Source organism: Gorilla gorilla, chromosome 4 (genome assembly GCF_029281585.2).
Source record: "Gorilla gorilla gorilla isolate KB3781 chromosome 4, NHGRI_mGorGor1-v2.1_pri, whole genome shotgun sequence".
Taxonomy (NCBI): Eukaryota; Metazoa; Chordata; class Mammalia; order Primates; family Hominidae; genus Gorilla; species Gorilla gorilla.
Genome location: NC_073228.2, coordinates 53,577,104 through 53,604,082, shown reverse-complemented (window position 1 = coordinate 53,604,082; position 26,979 = coordinate 53,577,104). Strand labels below are relative to the sequence as shown.

Genomic DNA, 26,979 nt, shown 5'->3' with positions numbered 1-26,979 from the left:
ACTGGGCAGGAGGAGAGGAGGGGGTATATTGTGGGCACGAGGAAAGTTGTTGATCTCCCCATGACCATGCCAGCCTCTGTTGGGCAGGACTTGAGCTTAGAGCTATCAGATAATGAAGTCTCCCCTTGAGAATGTACCTGTCCTTGCACACTGGGGTTTCACCCGCCCCTCATGGCAGAGATTTTGGCCTCTGCATCTTGAGTTCCCTGTGGTCCCCTTCTTCTCCACAGTCATGAATTGGGAAGAGGCAGTGGGCATTTCACCCTTATAAGGAAAAAGCAAAACATGAAGGCAGGATTGCCACTCCAGGAGTTGGGAAACTGGGTCCTTGTTCCGGGTCTGCTCCCACCAGTTTTATGAATGACTCTAGGCCTCAGTATTCACCATCTGTCAGATGGGTATGATGATGTCATTTCCTTGAAGGTGGGGCAGTGCACTAAAGTCCCTGAGTGCTGAAGAGGGTGCTGTATAGACTATGCCCTCCCTACCTCTCTGGGATGCTCTGTTCAGCTCCACACCACTCCCCTTGGAAAGACCTTCAGTGCCGTGTACCCGAGGGGAGGGGAGCAGGGATGGGCAGGGTGCCCTTCCCAGTTCTCTTATCCTAGCTGGAAGAGGACGTTCAAGTGGGGGTTGCCCAGGGAAGTGGGAGTTGGTGATTCCTTCCTCTTTTTAGAACTCTCCCTATAGGAAGTGGCCCTGGAGAGACCTCGCCCCCTGTGCTGAGCAGGAGACCTGAAATATCCAGGTATCAGACCTATTCCTCCCCACCTGCTCCAGGCAGTAAGGATAGGACCAGGAATGGGGAGCCAGTGCCTGGAGGATGCTGGGCTGTGACCAGGGAGGAGGGGGAACCTTCAGTCCCATAGGCAACTTCAGTCCCATAGTTGCTAACCAACTTCCCAAGGCCTCCCATTTACAGCAAAAGAGTCAAATTAGATTCACCCGTTTCTCTACAATCCCCCATGGTACTCAGCCCACTACATGGCCCAAAGCACAGGCTGTGTCCTTGGTTTCAGCCTTTTCTCCTCCCTGAGCCTTATCTCCCACAGGCATAGGTGGGTAAAAACCTTGTCACCTCTGAAGGCCACCCTGCCCCCAACCTGCAGTACCCAGCATGCTTTGCAAGCTGGATAAATATGTATTGCTGATGACAGTGTTTGAGGAAGGAGGTCGAGATTTTCTTCTCCAGAGGACTTCTGGGATTAGAGCTGGGGGAGAAACAGGGTGACCTCATTTGCTCATTCAACAAATATTTATTGAGCACCTACTTTGTGCACCTGCTTTGTATCTAGGGAGCTGTGTTGTCAAGAACCTCGCCACGTCCCTCTTTCCTGGCTTGCTTCCCCAGGTTTCTGAAAACAGGTGGAGGTAGAGGATTGGTCTGTTGCCAGTTCCCCTGGAATCCCCTGTTAGGGTGGGCTCTCTGCCTCTGCTTGGCTCAGCGCTCCCTCCCCACTCGAGGGGGTTGAAGTCCTCACAGCTGTGGTGCCCCGTTTTGCTAGCTGAAGCTTAGAGTACCCCACCATCATCTTGTGACCATCCCTTCATAATAGCTACTAGTTATCACGATATGCTGGGCTCAGTCTTCACAGCAGCCTCACAAAGTAGGTGTGTTCGCTCTTGTGAATGATGCACTCCATAAACGGAGGCTCAGGTAGCCCATGTGGCTCATCTCCCTCTCTTAGAGCTGAAATTCACATCCACAGTTCTTTCTGCTCAGCTCTTCTGCCAGTGTGTTTGCAGAAAGTACTTTTATTTATACATATTTATATTTTATTTACATCTCATTTGTGCCAAAAGTAGGTCCCATCCCTTCCTGACCCTATCTGGAGGAATGCTCTGGGCCTGGGGTCTTGTATGGGGGCGTGGGGCCACTGGGAATAATCCTGTCCTCGGAATTTGTGGAGGTGCAGCAAAGATCTATGCCTTTAAGCCAGCGGGTCAGGTGGCCAACCAAGCTAGGCTGGTGCCCCGGCCAGGGTGGGGCTGGCATTGCCTCTGCAGGAGGGAGAAACTGTAACCCTGGGCAACAGGAAGGGAAGAGACGGTCTCATAATCCATCCCTGAGTCATGGTCACCCCAGGTAGCCTGGGTTCAGAGGCCAAGATGCCAGGCTGCAGGCACAGTGACACGAAGCTTGCCACATCCCCCCCAACCCAGAGCCACAGAGGGACAGGCTGTCCCAAGTGAGGGGTATCCTTGCAGGCTTCTGCCCCTACCAGCCTGTTTACCTTTCTTTAGAGTGGGTTGCAGGTAGGCAAGGGAAGATCAAGATGACCCTGCCTTGGAGCCTTGGATCCACGCTGAGAGGCCTCTAACGGGCAGCAGAGGTAGGGTCTGTCTGGTTTCTGTGAACAGGGAAGCCATGGACTTTGCAGGCAGCAGGAAGGGGCAGAGGTGCATGCCTCGAGGTGCAGTTTCCTTGAGTCCTGAGGCCCAGGAATGCTTCGCTGAAATCATCTTGCCTGGGGCCTTTAAAAGAGGTGGGCTCTTGCTCTGGGACAGAGCCCATGGGGCAGGGCAGAGGCAGATAGGGTCACTGTGGGGTCCTCTGGACATATTTCCCTGACAGTGTCCTTCCCCAGACCCCATTGAGACAAGGCAGGGGTTCTTTCATCTTAGGGTCCAGGCTTGGCTCACAGCGGTTGTGGAGGGACTGGCCATTTTCTGCCTCCCGTCCCCACAATTTTCCTACCCCAAAAAGGACACGGTGGAAGGAGCTGGTGGGTTTTCTTGAACCTTGGGGCCTTCCTCCAGAGAGGGGAGGGGAGTCGCCTGAAGCTGCTGGAGGTGCCAAGCATTAGGGGTGCAACGGCCTCCTCTCCTGACCCTCCAGCACTCTGGGAGACAGTGGCTGCAGCTCCACTTGACACTTGTGCTTCATAGTAACTGGTTTCCATTTTTCTGCTCGGAGCCCCCTGCAGGGGGACAGGCGACCACCCTCCTCTGCCCCACCCTTGTGTGTCTGGATGAGAGTGTGGGGCCTGTGAGGGAGGTGGGAAGGAGCTACTGATAGAAATAGGTGCCATCCCCTAGAAGAGGGGCTCTGCTTCCTCCGCGTGGCAGCCTGGAGGGGTCTTTGGAACCACTGGGTCCACTGTTGGCCCTGTGCCCCCTGCCTGCTCAGTACACCCCACCCTCCTTCTCCAAGGGGCTTGGCTCCGGGTGCAGGCCTGGCCATCTGGAGTAGGGGTCTCTCTCCCTTTGTCTCTCCAACGTCAATCAGGAGGCAGCCTTGGAGGTCCGCGGTCCTAGGACAGTGTGTAGCCCTTCGTGTGTGTGTGTGTGTGTGTGTGAAAGTGGGTCATGGTCTGGATTCTGGAGAATGTTTTTCCCGGCAGGCCCCTGTGGGGGTAGGGGGAGGCAGGGGCCCAGGCAGGGGCGTGTGCAGCTAAGTAGGCAGAGGCCAGCAGACTGGGTGGTGACCAGGCTGGGGCACCCTGCCAATGCCTGCCAGTTACTGGGGGAGGGAGTGGGGCTGTCACTTCAGGGGCCTGTGGGGGCAGGGACCAGCCTGTCTTAGTGTCCCTGGTGGGTTCTGTGTGTTGGGGTATGCACCACTTCAGGGGCCTGTGGGGGCAGGGACCAGTCTGTCTTAGTGTCCCGGTAGGTTCTGTCTATTGGGTTATGCACCAGAAGGAGTCTTTAAGTTGCCTCATAGGGGTTTGGGGGCCCTGGGTCACTGGGATAGGCCCAGGTTGGGGAGGGGGCCAAGCTTAGACCCGCCACTTCTTTGCTTCCAGACTTCCGGCTGGCCCTCCTCCCCAAGAGTGGTTCTCCTAGCATTCTGTTTAATATTCCACCATTAGGTTTTTCCTTTGGGTCTTCTTGATAGGGAACCAGTACCTTATTAGAAGGCGATTTCCCCCTGAAATTACCCTGGGGGTCTCTGGTTGAAGTGGGCCATGGTAGGGAGGTTGAATCCCAGATTCTCAGCCTTCTTTCTGCTATCCCCTCCTCCCAGTGTCTCAGAAGCACCTCTCCAGGGGTTTGGAGACAACATTTTGAAAAGCATCGCCTTGGGGGAATTCCTTGACAAATGGCCAAGAACCAGCTCTGTGGCTGGGCTCCTTCAAAAGTCCCCCTGGGCCTGCCTCCTGGCCTCCTTCTTTCGGAATGGGGAATGTCTCCCTTGACTACTGGGAAATGGGGCAGGGACAGGCCAGCCAGGTCACTCAGGTGGCCTGGATTATTCTGGGGTCCTGGCAGTAGACCCCTGTTTGGTGGTGATCCAGCGCATCATCCTGGGCTTCTGGGGGTGAATTTAGATCCTGTTGTCATGGGTTTGCCTAAGCATCAATACTTCTCAGGGGTTCCACAAAGACCCCTCCAGGCTGCCACTTGGAGCCTGTTAGATAGTTTCTCTTTTTTTTTTTTTTTTTTTTTTTTGAGACAGAGTCTTGCTCTGTCACCCAGGCTGGAGTGCAGTGGCACAATCTTGGCTCACTGCAACCTCCACCTCCTGGGTTTAAGTGATTCTTTTGCCTCAGCCTCCCAAGTAGCTGGAATTACAGGCATGCGCCACCATACCCGGCCTATTTATTTATTTATTTATTTATTTATTTTTGAGATTAAGTCTCGCTCTGTACCCCAGGCTGGAGTGCAGTGGCATGATCTCAGCTCACCGCAATCTCCGCCTCCTGGGTTCAAGCGATTCTCCTGCCTCAGCCTCCCGAGTAGCTGGGATTACAGGCACGCCGTCACTGCACCCGGCTAATTTTTTTGTATTTTTAGTAGATACGGGGTTTCACCATGTTGGCCAGGCTGGTCTTGAACTCCCAACCTCCAGTAATCCGCCTGCCACAGCCTCCCGAAGTGCTCGGATTATAGGCGTGAGCCACCGCTCCTGGCCTAGATCTGTTCTCTTTCTGTCATCACTCTCTTCCCTCCGTCGGCCACCCTGGATGGGCCCTGTGTCCCACATTCTCTTTTTTTTTTGAGACGGAGTCTTGCTCTGTTGCCCAGACTGGAGTGCAGTGGCCTGGGTTCACGCCATTCTCCTGCCTCAGCCTCCCAAGTAGCTGGGACTACAGGCACCCGCCACCATGCCCGGCTAATTTTTTTGTCTTTTTAGTAGAGATGGGGTTTCACCGTGTTAGCCAGGATGGTCTCGATCTCTTGACCTCATGATCCGCGCGCCTCGGCCTCCCAAAGTGTGGGATTACAGGCGTGAGCCACCGTGCCCGGCCGTGTCCCACATTCTCACATGCATGAATGGATTGGAGCTGTGGTTGGCACAGTGAAGCCCCTCTGCACCCCAACACACACAGTCTCCAGTGTGATCCCTGACCCCCTCGGCTGAGGTTCACACCTGCTGTGCCCAGCACCTGACATCTGAGTGCTCAGAGGTGCCAAGTGCTGTGCTGAGGGCTTTGAAGGTGATTTCTCCTCAGTCCTGGACAATCCCAGGAGGGCCAGGTGTTATTACATCCATTGTACACACCAGGAAGTGGGCTCCTCTGAGGTGCAGGGCCCCGCCCAAGGCCATACAGTTAGTGGAGTAGAGCTTTGATGTCCACTATGGGGGTGTCCACCTTCAAGGCTTTGAAGTAGAGCCCTTCAGTGCCTCAGTGGGAGACCCGCTGCCGGGCGCTCTCCTGCCCTCCTACTGGGGTGGGAGAGGATGAGGGAAGGGTAGAAAGGATGTGGTGTGTTGACAGAGCCTGGGACACCCAGCCCACTCCTCTGGCCGGGCATCCCACAGGAAGTGGGAGGTATCGGAGCTGTAGCACCACCTGGGCCTCATGTGGGGCTGGTGGGTGGGCCCTGGTACAGGAGCTAGGAGCACCTGGGTTCTGGGCCTGGGTGTGTGGGGGCTGGGCCTTCCTCTTCTGAGGCCTTGGTGCCACCAGAGGAGCTGCTCCTTCATGTTCAGTGGCTGCTCCCTAGCAACCCAGCGCAGCTTTGCATAAGCAATGAGGCCTCTCCAGCTCTGGGCAGGAGGGGTTCCCTGGGGAGGGTGGAGCTGACTTGGGGGCTGCTGCCGCTGCTATAACTGGGCTCTTCCCCCCTGTCCTTCATGCCTGCCTGTCTCTTCCTCCTGGGTTCAAATGGCCCATTGGTGGAGGATGAGGAAGGAGAGAGGGGAGGGGCGTGCCAAAGCCTGTGACCCGAAATGCCCCCAGCTCACCTGGGATGATTCCATGTTCTCCCCACAGCCATGGGCCTAGGACAGTCCCAGCAGCTCCTGAGTGCCCCTTCCTAGGGCCTGAGCCCCTTTTTCAGAAGTCCTGGTATCTGATGTATGTCCTCCTGTCTCCATCCCCAGTTCTGGCATAAAGCATGCTTCCATTGCGAGACCTGCAAGATGACACTGAACATGAAGAACTACAAGGGCTACGAGAAGAAGCCCTACTGCAATGCGTGAGTCCTGTTCTGGGCAGGGGGCTGGGTGGGCGCCTTGGCTCCCTCCCCGAGTGAGTTCTTCCTTCCCTTCCAATAACCGCAAGGTGACATTGGCGAACACTTCCATCCCCTACTTGAACATCACAGTTCGTCCTCACAACAGCTGGATGAAGCAAGCACTTTTTATCCCCATTTAAAGTGCTTTTATCCCCCATTTAAAGTGCATTTAAAGTACAGATGAGGAAACTGGGGCTTAGGGAAGGGAAGAGACTCTCAAGATGGGATGGCTAGGGAAAGACAGGCTCTAATCCAATTTCGGGCAGTAAGGCGAGCACGTTTCTTTCCACTGTCCCCTGCTACAAAAGAGGGGGCTTTCCTCGTGGTCTTTCAAGAATGAGTGACCTGTCTGTTGTATTTGGGGTTGAGGACTTTGTTCTGTTTACCTTCCCTTATTTCTCTTCTCAAAATCGACAGTTTCCTTCTCTCACCTGGGTACTTCTAGGCTTTGGGGGCTCCTTCCTCCAGTGGTTCCTTCAAGAAAACTCTCTGGAAGCCTCATGCCAGCCCTTTTGGTGTTCATTTTTTGAGAATGGGCAGGGGTGCATAAAGGGTGTTGCCTGGGCCAGATAGATCTCTTCCCTGCCTGGTGAGGGAGGCTGTGGAGACTGTGTTTCTTTTGAATATAGTCATCTTGAGTATAGTGCAGCTCTGTTCCTTCTGCACTGGGACCTGCAGCAGCCGACGGTAGGGAGGGAGTATAGAGGTGGGGTCCCCCATCCCAGAGCCTGGAGGAATACCTTCCCTCCCATCCCATCCCATCCCATCCCATGCAATCCCAGAAAGTACACCAACTTTCCATCTTCCAATTGACCTTGTGAGTAGCAAGTACAAACTCAGTATTGGGGCCTCACAGCCGCCTCCACCTGCGAGGTGGAGGCTTTGGAAGGTCAAGTCACTTATAAGTAATGATGTAATGATAATTTCTTTTTCTTTTAATTTGCCTTTTTTTTTTTTTTTTTTGAGTCAGAGAACTCATCACCCAGGTTGGAGTGCAGTGGCGCGATCTTGGCTCACTGCAACCTCCGCCTCTTGGATTCAAGCGATTCTTGTACCTAAGCCTCCTGAGTAGCTGGGATTACAGATGCATGCTACCATGCCCAGCTAATTTTTGTATTTTTTAGTAGAGACCGGGGTTTCACCGTGTTGGCCAGGCTGGTCTCGAACTCCTGACCTCAAGTGATGCACCCGCCTCAGCCTCCCAAAGTGCTGGGATTACAGGTATAAGCCACCTCGCCCAGCCTTAATTCGATTTTTTTTTAATTTTAACTTTTTTTAACTTTTTTTTTTTTTTTTAACTTCAACCAACTCAAGTAATGGTAATTTCAGTGTTCACATGAATTTAGGATCTGACTTGGGTCCAGTTTTTTTTTTTTTCTCTTAATTCTCAGTCAGGAGGCTCTTTGCAGCTGAAGTTCACCCAGGGAAAAAAAAATTTGGGACTTGTCTAAAAAGGGGGCTTAAACCTCCAGCCTTACCCCTAACCTTACCCCAAACCTTCCCTGCTTCCTTACCCCCTCCCGTTCCCTGGCTAAGACCACTCTTTCATCTTTTTAAGGGCTCCCTCATTCAGCAGACATTTATTGCCTGCCTGCTGCTATAATACATACTAACCTGTGCCAGGTGCTGGGAAAACAGATTCCTGATAAAAATCTCAAGCCCAAGAAGCAACATGAAGTTGTCCCTTCTGGAAGAAGGAGGGCACTGGGCAGGTTATCTGGGTAGAGGAAGGGTTGCAGCTCTGTCCTGGCCCCTCCTTCAGCTGCCCCTTCTCTTCTATTAATTTCTACTGTTCCTCTTCCCCCTACCAACCCCTCCCACCCCCACAAGGGAAATGGGACATTCTTTGAATTCTTAAGGGCTCACACAAGCCCTGGTTCTCTGCCACTTCCTCCCTCCATTGGGGAGTGGGGTGGGGTTCAGAGAAGCCAGGGCAGTTAACCCCTCCGTTGCTGGACCACCTCAGGCTAGATTCTGAGCCTCTGCCCCAGCACGCAGAAGTCTGACCGAGCCTTGGAGCCCAGTGACTCAAGTAGCCTAGAATTCAGTGAGCACTGGGAGCTGGAGAAAAATCAGAGGCTTGTCCTTGTTTTCTCTGCGTTTTATCAGCCTCATCCAAAGTTCCAGCTTACTGTTTTTACTGTCTTCTTGGGAAGCTGCCACAAGGTTGGGTGGAGGGCTCCTGCAGGGACTGGGGGAGCCAGAAGAGGCAGATCAAGGTTTCTTCTCTGGGTGATGCTTCCAACTTGCAGAGGCAGAGGTTCCCCTGTCTCCCTCCTGGCCTCCAGCCAAAAGAAGCAGGTTGGCCTCTCCATGTTTCCTCCAGCTTTTGTAGCCCTAGCCTCTGCCATGCCTCATTGACCTTTGGCCCAGTTGGGATGTTTCCTGGGAAGGAGCCTAGTGAGAGAGACCTGGGGGCTTTGTGACCCAGCTGTGTTTCACTTTAGCTGTAGTAGCACCTCACCCAAGGCAGTCATTCTCCCTCCCCTGCATTCACTGGGCCAAGAAGTTACCCGTGGAGATTCTGGGATGAACCAGGTGTGGCGCCCGCTTGCAAGGAGTGCTCTCTGGATGTGTCTGAGCCTTGGTTTCCCCATGGTTAAAAATTCCTGCCCAGGAGGCCTGGCACAGTGGCTCACACCTGTAATCCCAGCACTTTGGGAGGCTGAAGCAGGTGGATCACTTAAGGTAAGGAGTTCTATCAGCCTGGCCAACATGGTGAAACTTGTCTCTACTAAAAATACAAACATTAGCCAGATGTGGTGGTGGGCACCTATAATCCCAGCTACTCAGGAGGCTGAGGCAGGAGAATTGCTTGAACCTGGGAGGCCAGGGCTGCAGTGAGCCAAGATTGCCTCTGCACTCCAGTCTGGGCGACAGAGCGAGACTCCATCTCAAAACAAACAAACAAAAGATAAAAAAAAATTCCTGCCCAGGGATGTTGGACCCTAGACCAAAGAGGATTTATTGAGCTCTTGCTATGTGCCAGACGCTAGGCCGAGTGTTTGCTGTCATTCCCTCCTGCTTTCTTACTTTTTTTGTTTTTATTTTGCTTTGGTTTTTTGGAGACAAGGTCTCCAAAAAAACTTCATCCTGCTCAGTCACCCAGGCTGGAGTGCAGTGGAGTGATCATGGCTCACTGCAGCCTCCACCTCCTGGGTTTAAGTGATCCTCCTGCCTCAGCCTCCCTAGTAGCTGGGACCACAGGCATGTGGCGCCATGCTAATTTTTAAGTTTTTTGTAGAGAGGAGGTCTTGTCATACTCTCGGCCTCAGGTGATCTACCTGCTTTAGCCCAGCCTCCTCCTGTTTTCTTCCTGCCTCTGGTCTTATCCTTGAGTGTTTACCAGGGTACAGCTTTCTGCCATTTCTGTTCTGGTCTTGCTTTGTGGACCACAGGCCTGGCTTCCTTCTCTGAAGCATCACGTGCTCCATGCTGGGCCAAGCCCAGTGCAGGACCCATAGGGGCACGTGGTTTCTTCTGGCACTTTGCCAGGGAGTTGGGCCCACCCAGTGAGTGTGTGAGTTTGGTGTGCAGGGAGGCCTCTATGTTCTGCCTGTCTCTGGCTAGTCTCTGAGCCCTGAGGGGAGCTAGGATCTTGCAGGGGGCTGGTCAAGAAAGAAGAAAGCTATCTTTCCCTGTGGTTTCTCAAGATTCAGATTTAAGCTCTAGAAAGTGACTGTAAAGTAGGCAGTGAAAAGGCCTCTTCTGTTTCTGTCCTTGCATCAGACTTGTTTGGGGGAGAGGCAGGGGAGAGAACATAGGCCAGAGCTCACTGCCAGCCCACCTGGTGTGGCGGACCCCCACGTGCGTGCAGTTACACACATGCCTGGTGTGTAGGCAGACACCCACGCCGGTGCTGGGGCGGAGGAGGAGGACTTGGGAGCTGGACCGAATGGGCTGTGTTTGTGTTTCCACCTTCAGGACTGCAGCCATGCAGCCAGTGCTGTGGCAAGGTTGAGGGTGCACTCCCGGCTTCTGCACAATAGCCAGTGGTGGAGGAAGAACTGCTAATAGAATTCTTTTTGTTTGTTTTTTTTGAGACGGAGTCTCTGTCGCTCAGGCTGGAGTGCAGTGGTGCGATCTCCGCTCACTGCAACCTCTGCCTCCCAGGTTCAAGCGATTCTCCTGCCTCAGCCTCCCAAGTAGCTGGGATTACAGGCACCTGCCAGCATGCCCGGCTAAGGGGGTTTTTCCATGTTGGCCAGGCTGATCTGGAACTCTTGACCTCAGGTGATCCACTCGCCTCGGCCTCCCAAAGTGCTGGGATTATAGGCATGAGCCACTGCCCGGCCCGAATTCTTTCTTGAAGCTTCTGGGTGGGTGGGGTGAGCCTGCTCTTGGTGAGAGAGATATTTATGCCCTCCATTACTTGTTTTGTAAACTGGATTTTCCAAAAGTGGGGCAGATCAGTCCACATGCCCAGGCTTAGCATAAACCTGCGTCGTTGTCTCCCTGCAGATAGTCTAGAGTACTGCCTGTTCCCTCCTCTTTAGGGCCCTACTGACAGGAGGCAGGGTTGCCAGCCAGGGAAACCAGCTTGTGAGGTGTCAAGTGGGAGGTGGGCATGGGCTGGGGAAGGAAAATTGGGGGACTTGGTTGCACCTTTCCCCTCTTCTCTGACTGCACATATCTGGGGTTCATTCTCCAGTTTCCTTGAGCTGTGGGGTAAGGACTGAGGAGGGTAAAGATGTCCCTGATTCTGGGGAGCCAGGGACTATGTTTCTGTCCCTTCCCCTAGGCATCAGATGGGAGTAGGGTGTGGTCTGTGTCAGACAAGGCTGGGTGCTTACGTGTCTCTGGATTCTAGCAAACTGTCTTTAATCCCAGCTGCTTTTAAAAGGTGGGGCAGGGTTGGGCGCAGTGGTTTATGCCTATAATCCCAGCACTTTGGGAGACTGAGGAGGGTGGATCGCTTGAGGCCAGGAGTTCAAGACCAGCCTCATCTCTACAAAAAATGAAATAAATTAGCCGAGTGTGGTGGTGTGGGCCTGTGGTCCCAGTTACTTGGGAGGCTGAGGCAGGAGGATTACTTGAGTCTGGGAGGTTGAGGCTGCAGTGAGCCCTGATTGCACCACAGCACTCCAGCCTGGCAACAGAGGGACACTCTGTCTCTAAAAAATGTAAAAATGAAAATAAAAATAAAAATAGGTGGAGCAGGAGTAGGCAAACCCCGCACTGGGGCCTAGGGCTTTCCCTCCTTCCCAAAATTGTCTGCCTCTAACTGGAAAAATGGGGACTAGGGATGACAGTGTGGGGGAGGGCAAGTGCAAATGGCCAGCTCAAGTAGCCAAATGTGGCCTCCAGGTAGCCCTGCCACCTCACTTACCCCCAAATCCCTGTCCTTCAGGCCTCCTGGAGCCTCAGGGATCACTTTGCTTCCTAACACCTACGTTTTACAGATGAGGAAACAGGTCCACGTTTCCATGCCTTACTCAACTTGCAGAATTGTTTCTCTTCTATATTACCGACAGGGGCAGGCTTTTTTTTGTTTTGTTTTTCTTTTCATTTTGTGTGCAATCTGAGGGCTGGTAAGTTCTTCCTCAAGTCTAGCCTTGATCTTTTTGACTGCTCTTTTTTTTCCTCTGATTGAACAATGCCTCCTTGTTGCTTCCTATCGCCACCACTTCAGCCCCTTAGGCCTGAGGGGATGGACGGGTGAGAAACTGGGTTAGCAGGGAGCCCTCCCTTCCCGCCTGTGGGCAGCCTTCCCAGCAGGGGCTTTTGGAATCAGCAGCTCTTTCTAGAGGCAGGATGTGGGGGCTGGTTTTTTTTTTTTTTTTCCTTTTGGTAAAACCAAAAGCTCCTTGTTGCTTTTGTTGATGTATTTTTGTTCCTCCTTGAACACAAAGCTGTGGTTTTTGAAGAGATCCAAGCCTGGAAGGGGCGAGGCTCTGTGTAGAAAGGGCGCTGGGCTTTCGGGTTCGCTATCCTGTTCTTCTGACCCTGGAGTGTGGCTGATGGCAGGACTGGAGAGTGAGGCTGGTGGCCGACAAGCTGTCCCTGTCACCTGTGAGCCCGGAAACCTTGCCCCTGTAGTCCCACCAAGCAGGAAGGCCACCCAGAGGTCCTCACAGATAACCCCTCTCCTGGGACACAGGGCCTCTTCAGTATCATATCCTTTTTTTTTTTTTTTTTTTAATTTTTATTTTTTGAGACAGAGTTTCGCTCTTGTTGCCCAGGCTGGAGTGCAATGGCGCAATCTCGGCTCACTGCAACCTCCGCCTCCTGGGTTCAAGCGATTCTCCTGCCTCAGCCTCCCAAGTAGCGGGGATTACAGGAGGCCACTACCATGCCTGGCTAATTTTTTTGTATTTTTAGTAGAGACGGTGTTTCACCATGTTGTCCAGGCTGGGGTCGAACTCCTGACCTCAAGTGATCCGCCCACCTCAGCCTCCTAAAGTGCTAGGATTACAGCGTGAGCCACCACGTCCGGCTTTTTTTTTTTTTTTTTTTGAGATGGGGTCTCTGTGTCCCAGATGGAAGTGCAGAGGTGTGATCTCGGCTCACTACAACCTCCGCTTCCCGGGTTCAAGGGATTTTCCTGCCTCAGCCTCCTGAGTAGCTGGGACTACAGGCATGTGCCACCACGCCCGGCTAATTTTTGTATTTTTAGTAGAGACAGGGTTTCGCCACATTGGCCAGACTGGTCTTGAACTCCTGACCTCAGATGATCCCCCCGCTTCGGCCTCCCAAAGTGCTGGCATTTCGTGCCCGACCTGTATCATACACTTTTGAAAAGTTCAGAGGGATAGGCAGCTCCTAAGCAGGTGTGGCTGAGAGGCCCCAGAATATCTCTCATAATGGTCGAGCTTGGAAACGAGTTGGGTTTGAAGGATGAAGTGCTTTGTTTTGCACCCAACCTGCCAAGCACATCTTTCCCCAGAACTGAGTGCTGGACGTGGCTGGGGTCCATCTGGCCTCCCCTTTGCTGTCTGGGCAGCTGTGGTGTAGAGGAGAATGCCTTGGGCAAGGTCTCTGTCCTTGACACTGGACCTCAGTTTCTTCATCTGTAAAACGGCACGATGAGAATGCCAGCCCAAAGCTGTGTGGTGGGTTTTGAGAGAGAATGTGCACAGGACTCAGTGTGCCAAGATGTTGCTTTGTGTCTCTGTAAATTGTCCTGAAGCCCGAGGCTGCTGCCAATAGCTGCCTGTTTGCCCTGCCCTATCCCTGTCCAGTCCCTGTTCCTGCCCCGCTTCTTCCTGTCCTACATGCCTCTCCCAGCAAACTCCCCAGAGCAGCTGATAGCAGGGAGGAAGGGTGGGTGGGGCACCTGCAGAGAGCCCACCACCCACTTGGAATGATTAACAAGGGGCCAGTACAGGCTGGCCTATGGGACAAAGGACAGCTGTGCTCTGGACTCTGCCCTGCACCCAGCTGATCACCCTGTCCCTCATTCCTCGCCATGGCCCAGTCTGTCATGGGGTTGGGTTCCAGCGGAGTCACCAGCTGGGACGGGTGGCCCCTGGTCTGTCTTAGCACCCATGTTGGCATGCACACATTTCCGACCATCCCTGCTGGGATCTGGGGGTAATGGATGGGGTGGGCAGGAAGGGAAAAGGTAGAATTCCCAAAAATTGTTTCTGGAGGGAGGTCAAATCAGTTGGAGCTTTCTTTGAAGCCCGGCATGCTGGTGGGGGGAGGGGTGCAGCACTGATGTTCTCATGCCTTTGCTTCTAGAAACAAACCCGTGACACTTGTCCTCCTCACCTAAATTATCCAGAAAGATCCTATAGACACAGTCTCCTGACTTTGCCCTCATGGGCTTCTCCTTAGTTGAGGACCCCCTTGCTGTCTGTGCCTCTTCCCCAACCCCCGTAGACCTCTCTCTCTCTCTCTCTCACTCGCTCTCTCACTCTCTCTCTCTCTCTCTCTCTCTGTCTCTCTCTCTCTCGCTCTCTCACTCTCTCTCTCGCTGTTGCTGCTCTCCTGCCTGGAGCTGAAGATGAGGTTGCCATGGAAACCTGAAGCGTAGTGAGCCGGGAGAGGGAAAGGCAGAGTCGTCTCGCCAGGGCTGGGGGCTGGGGACTGGGGACTGTGGGCTGTGGGGAGGGGACAGGGTTGACCCAGCAAGAGGAATATAGCCCAAGCTGTCTGCCTGCCTTCCTCTGCCTGGGGTTGGGCTTAGTGGGCAGGGGAAGGAGCTTGGAGGCTCTGGAGTGCCTCTTTAATCTAGTTAATCTGATGCAGGATTAAAATCCTCCCTCACTCCTGCCAAATTAAGCTGAGCTCACATCTGGGCTGGCTCACCCCCACTTCCCTTCTGATGGGATTAGCACTCCAGCTGTCGGGGGCTGAGACTGGGGGGAAGGGTGCTTCTGAAGAGGATGAAGTACCTGCCAACCCCACCCAAGGTGCCTGCTGCATGTTGGAGGGGCTCCCGAGACCTTCTGGTGGATGTAGGGTGAGCAGAGGGACACAGTGTGGGGTGCAGGGGGTGTGTGGACATGGCCTCAATGCAGCTGCTGCCTCGGTGTCTTGGAGGTGCCCATTGGGCACATCTATATATTCATCGTGTGTGAGGCACAGCGCAGTGTGTGTAGGAACTTCAAGACTGTGGAGTGGGTGGGGCACGTCAGGTGCACCTGTCTGGCGGTCTTTGGGCACTGGAGCTGGCCTCTGTTTTATTTATTTATTTAATAAAAACAGGCTCTCGCTCTGTAGCTCAGGCTGGTCTCGAACTCCTGGCTCAAGAAATCTGCCCTCCTTGGCCTCCCAAACTGCTGGGATTACAGGTGTGAGCCACTGCACCCAGCCTGGCCTGTTTTAACCCTGTGCATTCTGGCCAATGAGAAACCCCAGGGTTTTGCAGACCGGGTCTGGAGGATGTGTTTGCCCTGCTTGCCTCTACCCCTCCCCATCAAATGCTAACCAGCCTCATCTTCTCAGAATTGAGTCTTCGAGTGCTGGGCCAGAGCTGCCCAGAGGTCTCCTCTCCCCCACCCTGCTCTTGCCACATGTGCCTCTACTTCCATGTGCTCGCCTCGCCACAGCCCCTGCCCATACAGTCTGCAGAATGGCTCTGATGTTGGGGGGAGGGTCGTCTCGTCTCTAAAGTGCTCCCTCTTAGGGCCTCAGGGCCTGCCAGCCCTGCTAGAGATCTTCCCTTTCTGGTCTCTAGGAACAGACTCGTGGTTGATCGTCCCTTGCCCTGGAATTGTACAGGAACTTTGAAGGGAGCTCCTCAGCTGTGGGTGGCCCTGGCTGCATGGGGACGACCCCAGACTTGGCCACGTATTCATCACAGGCCATGTCTGTTGCCAGCTGTGGACACCTGTGTTTGCCTTTCCTCATCTTCCCTTCCTCTGCTGGAGGAACTGCGAGTCTGGGCTGACCTGGGTGGCCAGGACCCAGGTGAGGGCTGGGGGATGGGCACCGCTAGAATCATCTGGATCCGGGACAGTGAAACTGGCCCAAGGGAAAAAGGATTTGCCAAGGTCACCCAGTAAGTCAGTGGCAGGGCCAGAGCCCTGCACTGGGCCCTTTCAAGTTATGCTCCCTTGATTGAGGTCTCCAAATCCTGAGCCCTGCCCTTCACAAGTGGTGGCCTCAGGGGAAGTCGCCTGTTTACAGGTAGCTCTGATGCACGGCCATGTGGGCGGCAGGAGAATGTGCCGAGCAGAGGGGCAGCTCGTTCTTAGCTCTCGAGTGTGTCAGTTTTGGGTGGAACGTGCCTAGGAAGAGGTCCCAGGAGGCCATCTATGGCTTACCTGGGTGCAGCCTGTGAGTCAGGGATCTGCAGGGGTCATAGCTGTGGTGGGCTGTGGTCACCCAGGGCTAAAAATGACCTGACGGGCTCCGGCTTGGAGAAGCCACCCACCAGTCCCTGAAGTAATTGGGGCCCATGCAGACCCCCAGACATTTCTCATAGCAGCACATACACACAAACCACATGGCTCAGAGCTGCCTGTCTCTCCTGCAGCTGGTTTGCTAGGGGACCTTGTGATGAGAGAGGGATGGAGAAGGGCTGAGTTCTAGTCCTGCACCAGCTTCAATTCCTGGTGTGACTTTTTTTTTTTTTTTTTGAGATAGAGTCTTGCTCTCGCCCAGACTAGAGTACAGTGGCGGATCTTAGCTCACTGCAAGCTCCACCTCCCAGGTTCAAGTGATTCTCCTGCCTCAGCCTCCTGAGTAGCTGGGATTACAGCTATGCGCCATGGTGCCCGGCTAATTTTTGTATTTTTAATAGAAACAGGATTTCGCCATGTTAGCCAGGCTGGTCTCGAACTCCTGGCCTCTAGTGATCCACCTGCTTTGGCCTCCCAAAGTGTTGGGATTATAGGTGTGAGCCACCATGCCCAGCCTGACATTTGTTTATTCAACAAATATTTACTGAGCATCGCCTACTATTCTAGGAACTTGAGATAAATCAATGAACAAAAGAGACCCCAAAATCCCTCCCTTCATAGAGAAGTAGTGGAGAGAGAAGACAATACATTGATGTGATAAATAAGTTAATTATGAAGACTGCTAAGGGAGAAGTGCTTGGTGCCAGCACACCGTTTCCTCCTCTGAAATGAGGGAGTTGGACCAGAGTCTTCTGGAGGTCTCTGCAGGCTCTGAGGGTTGCCGTGGCTTCGGCTGCCTCCAAGCCAGGCCCTCTTCCTGGGGACCAGGCTGTGCTGGGCCTGGAAATTGGCGGCTAAGTTCAGCATGAACTGAAGAGATCGTCTGGGCGCAAATCTGGATCCCTGTGTGTCTTGGCCATGTTGTTTAACCTCTCTGGCCTCAGTTCTCCCATCTGTCAAAGGGGTACGCTGAATACCAGTCACACAGGTGGCTGTGAGAATTCGGTGAACTAGGGCACATAAGCCCTTAGCACAGGGGGAACATTCACTGTTTGGTTTTTTTGTTTTGTTTTGTTTTTTCTTTTTGAGACGTAGTCTGGCTCTGTCACATAGGCTGGAGTGCAATGGCAGGATCTTGGCTCAGTGCAACCTCTGCCTCCTGAGTTCAAGTGATTCTCCTGCCTCAGCCTCCCGAGTAGCTGGGACTATAGGCGCACGCCATCACACCCGGCTAATTTTTGTATTTTTAGTGGAGACCGGGGTTTCAGCATATTGACCAGGCTAGTCTTGAACTCCTGACCTCGTGATCTGCCCGCCTCAGCCTCCCAAAGTGCTGGGATTACAGGCATGAGCCACTGCGCCCGGCCTGATTCACTGTTGTTACTACAGATTGAGCAGCCCTAATCCAAAAATCCAGAGTCTGAAGAGCTCCAAGATGCAAAGCTTTGAGTGCCGACGTGATGCCACAAGGGAAAATTCCACACCTGGCCTCATGTGATAGGTCATAGGTCAAAAAGCAGTCAATAATTTTGTTTCATGCACAAAATTATTTAAAATATTGTATAAAATTACCTTCAGGCCATGCGTATGAGGTATATAGGAAATGGTCCCATCCCCAAGATGTCTCGGTATGGATATTCAAATATTCTAAAATCTGAGAAAAAATCCAAAATCTGAAACACGTCTGGTCCTGAGCATTTGCAATAAGGGATACTGAACCTGTATTTTACCTGTCACCCTCAGGTGACCTCCTTTTTTGTCCTCAAGCTGGCCTTCCCACCTACCCTCCAGTTAGGTTGGACCTTGTTAACCCTTTGAAATACCACTTTAACCGTGTGTTTTCTCTCTCACCACTTCCTCCAGGAAGTCCCCCTGGATATGTGTGTCCCTTTGTTTTTCTGTCTCCCCCTTGCTCTCCTCTGCATGGTCGGTCTCCACTTCTGGTCTTAGCTGAAAGCTTAGTCCTGACTCACCTGTGCCCATCTTCCCCCAGCCGGGCCCAGTTGCCTCGACCTCCATGTGTGCTAGGCACAAGGCATGGATTATCCCCAAACAAGGGTAACCTTCAACCCTCAGAGAGTGGCCCAGTGGCCATCCTTTCGCTCAGGACAGTTCTCCTTGGCTGGCCCATCACTGATGCCTGCTGTGTCTTCCCAGGTCAGCCAGTCCCAGCTGAGTCTGAGAAACGGTTGTCTCCCCTCGGCCTTGGTGGTGGACACTGAGGTCCTCCTGTGGGGCCGGGCCAGGGGGTGCCCAAGCATAGGACGAAGTTCCCAGGAGAGCATGCTCTGTGAGAAGCCCAGAGGCTCCTGCCCCTCCCCCAGAGTCACCCCCACTCTGTTTTTTCTGTCCTGCAGACACTACCCCAAGCAGTCCTTCACCATGGTGGCGGACACCCCGGAAAACCTTCGCCTCAAGCAACAGAGTGAGCTCCAAAGTCAGGTGAGGGGCTGGGTGGTGCCGGGGCCTGGCAGGGAGGGATGCTGGGGAGGGATGTTGTAAGGTCGGCATTTGGCAAGAGTACCTTCCCCTGCGGTTACTCTGCAAGGCCAAGGTGCTGAAATCCTAGCATTGCCTTTAATCTTGACCCCACTCCTGACTTTATCAAAGGAGCAGGGTAGAGCGTTCTCCCACTTCCTACCTAGAGGGGGTTGGAGAGGTGTGGGTGTCTATTTGAGCCCGCTCTGGGGCTCCCTAAAGCCCACCTCCTCCAGGAAGCCACTCTCCCCTCCCTCTTCCCCATTCACACTCACCCACAAAGGAGGGGTTTGGGGAGGACCAGGGAATTTGTCCCTCCAGGTCATGCCAGTCTGAGGCTGGGCAGCCAACCCTCTATAGTCACGTCCCAAACCTTCTCCACCCACTGAAGGGCAAGGTGTGAAGGGGGCCCTGCCATGGGGGTGCGGGATAGGGGGCTGTTCTGCCTCTGTCTCCTGTGGCTTGACTTGCCAGAACACTGCTGAGTGGGAGGTGTGTGCCCCTGTAGGAGGGGAGGACGGGTTCCAGGCCTAGGGAGAACTTGGTCTTTAGGGGACACGGAGGAATAAGCAAAGGGTCTGGAGTCCTGAGAACAGAACAGCTGACCCACCCTGCCTGGGGGTGCGAGGGCTCCTGGGACAAACCTGGCCAGTGATGAGGTGGGGTGGGGTGGGGCGGGGCTTCAGCCGGTGAAGGATTAGGCTTGAGAATACATGTAGGGGAATTTACCACGTGGGCAGCGCGCCCAGGACCCACTCAGCATCGGGAGAAGACTGCAGAGGTTCCACCCGGGCCACAGAGAGGGGATCTCTCCCAGTTCCTCCAGAGGGGACTCCTGCTGCTTGATCTTGATGTGACTGCCTGGGTCCATCAGGGAGAACCGACCCTGCCTTTTGTCAGGCTTTCCATGCCCCCTCTCTCAGCATCCTCCCAGCAGCCCTGTGAGGAAGGTGCTATCTTCCCCATTGTTACAGATGAGGCGACTGAGGCCCAGCGACTTTGAGGGACTGGCTGAGGTCCTGCGGGTAGGAGAGGCAATAATAATATTCACAGCTGATGATGGAGGGCTCAGTGCTCCCGGCGTGTGAGCTCGTTTAATCCTCACCCAGCCCTGTGCAGCTGTAGCATCACTTCACTTCAGAGAAGAGGAAATAGACACTGGCAGCTTTGAATGTAGGTTTGTCTAACCCAGGGACTATCCATTCCCCAAGAAACAGTCTCTACCTTAATAATAAACATGATAGTTCCTTATGCTGTTGAGAAGTTTTGTAGTTTAGGGCTGGGAGCCATGGCTCACGCCTGTAATCCCTGTGCTCTGGGAGGCCAAGGTAAGAGGATCACTTGAGCCCAGGAGTTCGAGACCAGCTGGGACAACATAGCAATACCTGGTCCCTAAAAAAAGAAAAACTAGCAGAGATGGTGGTGTGCACCTGTGGTCGTAGCTACTTGGAAGTTTGAGGTGGGAGGATCACTTGAGCTGAGGAGTTGGAGGCTGCAGTGAGCCATGATCGCACCACTACACTCCAGCCTGGGTGATGGGGTGAGACCCTGTCTCTAAAAAAAGGAAAAGAAAGAAATTGTGTAGTTTAGCAAGTGCCTTTAGTTAGTTCCCCTGTTTATCCTTGACTGGGTTCTGGGGGAAGGTAAAAGACCCATCGTCTCTGTCTTACAGATAGGGGAACCGAGTGAGTGAGTGCGGATCCAGGATTTGGGCCCTGGTCTTGTCACTCCCAAGTCTGGGGCTCTTGATGCTGCACAGCCCTGGTAGGGCCTGAGGCTCACAGAGGAAGAGAGCAGCAGCTCACACCTGCCACCCACCCACCTGCGGCACAGAAGCTGAAGTTACTAGGAAGCAGGGAACACCACAGCCTGCCTGGCCATATTTTACAGATTCTAGCCAGGCTCTGACTCCTGCCTTCAATTCCCTGCCCTGTGGAAGGGCCATGGGGGCCAGAGGTGGAGGGGCTCAGAAGGACCTGGGAGAAGAGGTGCTGGGAGCAGATGGCAGGTCTTTGGAGACACACACACACACACACACACACACACACACACACACACACACCCCCTTCTCAGGGGAGAAATTCAAACCCCTCAGCCTTTGTCAGTTCCACAAAAGCATGGCTGCAGCTCTTTTTGCCCCGGCACCCTATCCCCGAGGGGTGGGGTTTGAGGAGGAAGCACCTCCACGTTGTTCCCCCTGCCCAGGATGGGCAGCAAGTGGGCAGGGCATGCTGTTGGCAGGGGCTGCTTCTGCCCCCCACAGGGGAAGCCAGCACCACACTCTGGGTTTGGGGGCTCCTGTCCCTGGCCTGTGCCCCCTGCTTCCCAGGGTCATGGCCTGCTGGGTTCCCGGGGGGGCCTCTTGGGAGATGAAAATGGCGGTCACTCTTCATTAGGGTCTCACTGAGGGCCAGACCGTGTCCGTGTGTGTATGTGTGTGTGTGTGTGTGTGCACGCATGCACGCATGTATGTGTGTATGCCTGACTTTGTTTAATCCTTACAGCCACCTGATGAAAGAGGGGCTCTTATTATCCCCATCATACAGATAGGGACACTGAGGTTTACAGAGGCTGCCCTGCTTGTGCAGAGCCCAGGGACAGAGGCAGACATCAAGCCCCATGACCTGGCCCTGGAGCCCGTTGCTCTGAACAGTGCTGATGGCACAGGCACCGAGCCCTGTGCTCCCACCCTGCAGGATGCACCAGTCAGCAGCAAGTAGGATGGGCTTGTTGGAATGCAGATTCCTAGGCCCCACCCAAGGGACTTCTGCTTGGCAGCTCTGGGTGAGGCCCAAGAATCTGCATTTTGACTCCCCCGTGATTCTGATAAGGACTTTTGGCCCCACTTTAAGAAGCTTAGAGATGGGTCCATGGGCAGGAGTGTACCGACCCTGTTTGTATGCTCTGAGGGGTGCCACATTAGGGTAGGGCTTTGCACTAAGGGCACGGCTCTGTTCCCCTGAGGTGGGGGTCCTCGGGGGTGGGGGCTGAGGGCAGGATAGGCAGGGGAGGAAAGGGTACTGGCCTTTTTGCAGGCCTGTTCTGTCTCCCTTCCCACCGCCCACCAGCTGTGTGGTCTGAGACTGTCTTTCCTCTCATAGCTTTGCTTCCTCACCAGTAAAATGAGGACAGCAAACCCAGTTGCCTCAAGCTGGGGGCTGGGCCTGATGCTTTGAGGCTTGGAAGGGCTGAGCCGGCCAGGCTGGAGCAGTGACAGGTTCTGGTTCCTGTGGCTGCCGTGGGGGCAGAGCTGGCGAGAGCTGCCTGCGGCTGGCAGGAAGGGAAGGGGGAGCCTCTTCTGCTCACCCAGCTTCACCCCACAGGGTCAGCTGGCTTCTCTCCATGCCCCTTCTGGGCCTGCCTTGCCCTTCCCTGTCTCTGGGAAGCTGCCCAGGCTATTTCAGCTTTATTTATTTTCCCATCTCTATATTGGTCTCCAAAGTGGCACTTTGGGTGTCTGGGACACCTGGAACCTCCCCTGTGGAGGAGGTAACCACAGAACTGTCCAGAAATGACCCTCTCGCTGGTCCTGCCCAGGCCTGGCTGAGGCAGGGGGCTGGCAGCTGGACCCCCAGCCCCCCTTCTCACTTGCTGCTCCCATCCCACCCCCAGGCTGAGCAGAGGCAGTGGCTTTGGGGTGGGACTGAGCTGGAGGTGTCTGTGTGGCCCTGAACCCAGGCAGAAGTGCCAAGTGCCAGTAGACTGTTCTTCCATTTTTTCCTTCATCAACTCACCTTGATGGGGTCGTGGGAAAATACAGGGGGGTTTCTATCCTCCTCGGATCTTGTAAGCAGCACGGGTGGTAGAGTATCACTCTTACCCGAACTAGCTGGCCTGAGATTGAATCTCGCATCTGCTGCCACCAGCTGTGTGACCTTGGGCAAGTTGCTTAACCTCTGTGCACAGTGCCTTCGTCTGAGTAATGTGGATTACCGCTCTCCAGAGGGTGGTGTGAAGATAGGAGGATACGTTAAGCATTTAAAGATTCCTGGCGTGGAGTCAGCATTCAGTGTTTGCTACTACTGTTCTCCCGGAAAGGAGAGGAAATGGAACTTGGACATGAAGAAGCTGGGAAATACACACAGCAACCTTTTGACCATGACTTCCAGCCCCGGCCCTTTCCATCAGCTCTCCTCTCCATCTGTGTGTGTCTAATTTTTTTTTTTTAATTTGTATTTTTTTGAGACAGGGTCTCTCTCTGTCTCCCAGGCTGGAATGCAATGGCACGATCTTGGCTCATTGCAGCCTTGACTTCCCAGACTCAAGCGATTTTCTCACCTCCACCTCCTGAATAGCTGGGACTACAGGCGTGCATCACCATGCCCGGCTAATTTTTGTATTTTTAGTAGAGACAGGGTTTCGTCATGTTGCCCAGGCTTGTTTCAAACTCCTGACCTCAAGTGATCTGCCCACCTCAGCCTCCCAAAGTGCTGGGATTACAGGTGTCAGCCACCGCGCCCTGCCTAAATTTTAAAAACTAGTGTTTCTTTTTTGTTAGAAGGGGATGGGTTACAAAGTATGTTGGCCCAACACATAGTAGGCACATAATAGTGGAAATTGTATTTCACTCAATAAATTTTGTATTTTTTTAGAGATTTTTATTAATTTTTTTTTTTTTTTTTTAATAGAGATGGGGTACTATGTTCCCAGGCTGGTCTCGAACTCCTGGGCTCGAGCGATCCACCTGTCTTGGCCTCCTAGACTGCTGGGATTACAGACATGAGCCATTTTGTTTTTAAGTCCAGCCTAATTTTTGTGTTTTTTTTAGATGGAGTTTTACTCTGTCGCCCAGCCTGGAGTACAGTGTCACCATCTCAGCTCACTGCAACCTCCGGCTCCCAGGTTCAAGGAATTATCCTGCCTCAGCCTCCCAAGTAGCTGGGATTATGCCCACCACGCCTGGCTAACTTTTTTTGTATTTTTCTTAGTAGAGATGGGGTTTCACCATGTTAGTCAGGCTGGTCATGAACTCCTGACCTCAGGTGATCCACCCACCTCTGCCTCCCAAAGTGGTGGGATTACAGGCGTGAGCCACCGTGCCTGGCATAATTTTTGTTTTTAAGTAATGATCCTTCTTCTTATATTGGGTCATCAAGGCAGTTGTTTTCCCAATTATGCTACTTTGTTTGGAGATTCCGTGTCTGCATTCAATTCATTCATCATCCAACAAATGTTGATCTGCACCTCCTGTCTGCTGGAATGAGAAGCAAGATAGATCCAGGGAGAACAACTGAGAACTGACAGAAAAATTAGAGTTTCACGGATGGTGGTTGTTTGGGTGTCAGGAGCCTCAGATGTCAGTCAGTCCTGGGCCTGACACCAGAGTTTCCAAAATGGGAGCCCAGGTATCTCCCAGGAGTGGGGTCCTCTGGGAGCCCAGGCATCTCCCAGAAGTGGGGTCCTCTGACCGAAGCGCTGAGTTGCATCCTGGCCTGAGCAACAACTGGGTTGTGACCTTGGGCAGGTCCCTTCCTCCACAGGGACCCCCACAGCACCCTGGTGAGCCATCCTAGACAACAGGGGCAAGCACTCCTGCCAGGGCAAGAAGGGAGCCCTGAAGAGGGGCTCTGGGCTGGGCCCTCCCTACACCCCTGGCCCCCCCACCCTTCACTTCTGCCACCCCTTCCATACCCAAAGACCTTTCAAAGAGCCTTCCCTGTCTTGATTATCCATAGTCAGGGTCTGAAGGTGCTTAAAAATGGTCACAGACTCCAAATGGGAGGGATTTTAGAGATCAGCTAGCCAGCTCCCTTCAGGGGACCCAGAGAGGGGAACTGACTTGCTTAGAAACACACAGCAAGGTGGTGCTGATCCCAGGCTCCCTCCCTTCTCAGCTTCTACCCCTCAGCCCTACCCTCTGTGGGCCTCCTATGTTAGCAGTGAAACGAATGATCCTTCCCCAACAGGGAGGGGGAGGCAGAAGCAGTTCCCGATCCTGGGAACCTGCTGATGTCATTGCAGCGTCGCCATGGCGATTATTCCCCTGGATTAGGGGCCTGACCCTTGCAAAGCCAGGAAGCAGGGGACGGAGTGGGGGACTGGCACTCGTTCAGCACTTCATTGCTGACAGAGCACTTTCACACTGGCCCTCCACAATGCGCTGCTGCTTTAGAGCCACTGTCTGTATCGTGGGTTGGAGTGACTGGCGTTATGGTCCCCATTTTACAGATGTGGGAACTGAATCTTGAGATGTGAAGTCGTTGGCCCAAGATCACTCAGAAGTGGGAGACTGAGCCTGTGTTAGTGCTAGCTCCGACTGGCTTTGTGCCCAGACTTGGTGATAAGAAGCCCCCTGCCCATATTATACCTGATTTCTGTCACAACTCTTTTACAGATGAGGAAACCGAGGCCAGGGGCTTGAGATGCAGGGCTTCTGTATCTGGAGCTACATTTCTCTGTCTCTGAGTGCCCTACCTTCCCCAATGCCCGCTTCTCAAAGGGCCTCCCACTAAGAGTCACCGTGCTGGCCCAGGGCTACCAGGGCTTCCAGGGCTGAGGAAGAGCTGGTGCTAGGCAGGTTCTGGACTCTCGGGGTGGGTTGGTGCCTCTATCCACTGCATTCACTTCTGATCTAATGGGGACCAGCACATCCAAGCCCTTCTTGTCTGGATCAGAACAGAGAAGGAGAGGGAACCACATGGATGAGTGACTGGGGGCTTCAGGAGACAAACAAGGACTCTGACCCCCACAGGCATGTGCAGAGGACCTGACAGGTGTGGCCGTGGCTGCATGCGCATGTGCAGTCGCTCCAGTCCAAGCACAGCTCGGTGCTGCTGCCAGATGATTCCCTGCCAGGGAGCTGCCTGGGTTTGTGTCCTGGGCTGACCTGTGTCCAGGACCGTGCAGCCCCTGTGGAGGAAATCCAAGCAGCTGGTGGGGTCTGGAACAGATGGCTGATGAGGTGGACAGTGAAGTCTCTGGAAGCCAAGGAAGAGTTTCCTGTTCCATGAGTTTTCTCAGCCTCATTCTGTTCTTCAAAACCCCCAGGGGAGGACAAGCTGTTCCTCATATTTCAATTCCTTTCGTGCCAGGGAAGTCCTTTCTGATGTCTGACTTGAGTCCCTCTGGTACTGTGGTGGGGTGGAAGGGCTCTTCCCTGGAGCTTGGAGACCTGCTGAGATGCTGTCTGACCCCCGCTGCTTTCCTCCCCTCCTATGGCGGTGGCCTCTGAAGCCATCCCGGCAGGCTCCCAGAATCCGCGGGGCCTGTCAAAGGCGCATTGATGGAGCCTTCCCTGGGGCTGTCTCACCACCCTCCTTTCTGGGCACCAACTCTGTCCTTTGGCACAGCCCTCACTCAGCTGGTTGCTGAAAAGCTCCCCCAGGCGTAGTGGGAAGGGCCACATCCTGGCTAACATGAGGGCTGGGGCCACCCTGGGAGCTCTGGAAAGAACCTTTTTCCTATAAGCTTCCAGACAGGATGGGCAGGGAGTGAAGGGTCAGGAGTCAGGCAGATGAGGGTTTGCACTCTGGTAGTGCCGGACATTGACTGCTAAGCTCCGTGACCTTGGGCAGGGGACTTTGCCTTTCTGTGGCTCCGTTTCCTGATCCGTAAATTGGAGCTGTTAATTGCGTGGCTATATGGTGGGATCTAAATGAGATGGTTCATGTAAGGCCCTGGGCTCTGTGCCCGCCATTCACTGCGCACCGAAGACTTGGTAGTGGCTTATTATTACGAGTCTAACACCTTTTGGCTGAGGCTTCTGCTTTGAGTTGGGGACTTCTGGTCAGGGTCTTTCTCCTGACTCCCTGTCCCTGTCTCCTGACTGGTTGCTGCCTCAGAGGGGCCCCAAGCCGAGGCCCTTTCGGCTCCTGGCCTGACTCCAATCCCTCTTCCTCCCCTCCTGCAGGTGCGCTACAAGGAGGAGTTTGAGAAGAACAAGGGCAAAGGTTTCAGCGTAGTGGCAGACACGCCCGAGCTCCAGAGAATCAAGAAGACCCAGGACCAGATCAGTAACGTGAGCTCCTGCCCTGCCCTGCGGCATCCCTGCTGCCCTCTGTTTGGTCCCCTTCCTGCCAGCCTGGCAGACGCAAGCCTGGCAGATGTGAATGAGGCCAGTGCCTCCACTGCCCCTGCCCTCCAGGGTGGGCCTGGGGAAGAGCTTGGGGTTCCCAGATGCCTCTTCTCTGTGTACCCCCAGACCAGCCCGCATAGCATTTTCTTCTTGAAGGGACTGTATTCTGTGGGGGCCTGTGTGCTAAATCAGCCCCCACTCTCTCTGACTGTTGTCCTTTTTTCTGGATATCGTGGGTATCGGTGCAGACTGCACGTCTCATCTTAGCACAAAGGTCAAAACTGTGGGGGC

The 26,979-nt window shown here is 53.9% G+C and overlaps 1 protein-coding gene across 3 annotated transcripts in view; it reads left to right on the top strand.

The window, feature by feature from the left end:
• The window catches only part of LASP1 (LIM and SH3 protein 1), a 52,260-nt gene that overhangs the window by 2,372 nt on the left and 22,909 nt on the right, over positions 1–26,979 (top strand). Inside the window, exons 1-4 of one of the 3 annotated variants that reach the window (XM_019026700.4) lie at positions 2,118–2,333; positions 6,272–6,366; positions 18,554–18,638; positions 26,524–26,631. In XM_019026700.4, the coding sequence (XP_018882245.1) occupies positions 6,311–6,366; positions 18,554–18,638; positions 26,524–26,631 (249 nt within the window). In that variant the 5' untranslated portion in view covers positions 2,118–2,333; positions 6,272–6,310. Of the gene's footprint in view, positions 1–2,117; positions 2,334–6,271; positions 6,367–18,553; positions 18,639–26,523; positions 26,632–26,979 lie in introns of those variants that run through there. The other 2 variants (XM_004041837.5, XM_019026701.4) reach the window with 2 other exon arrangements.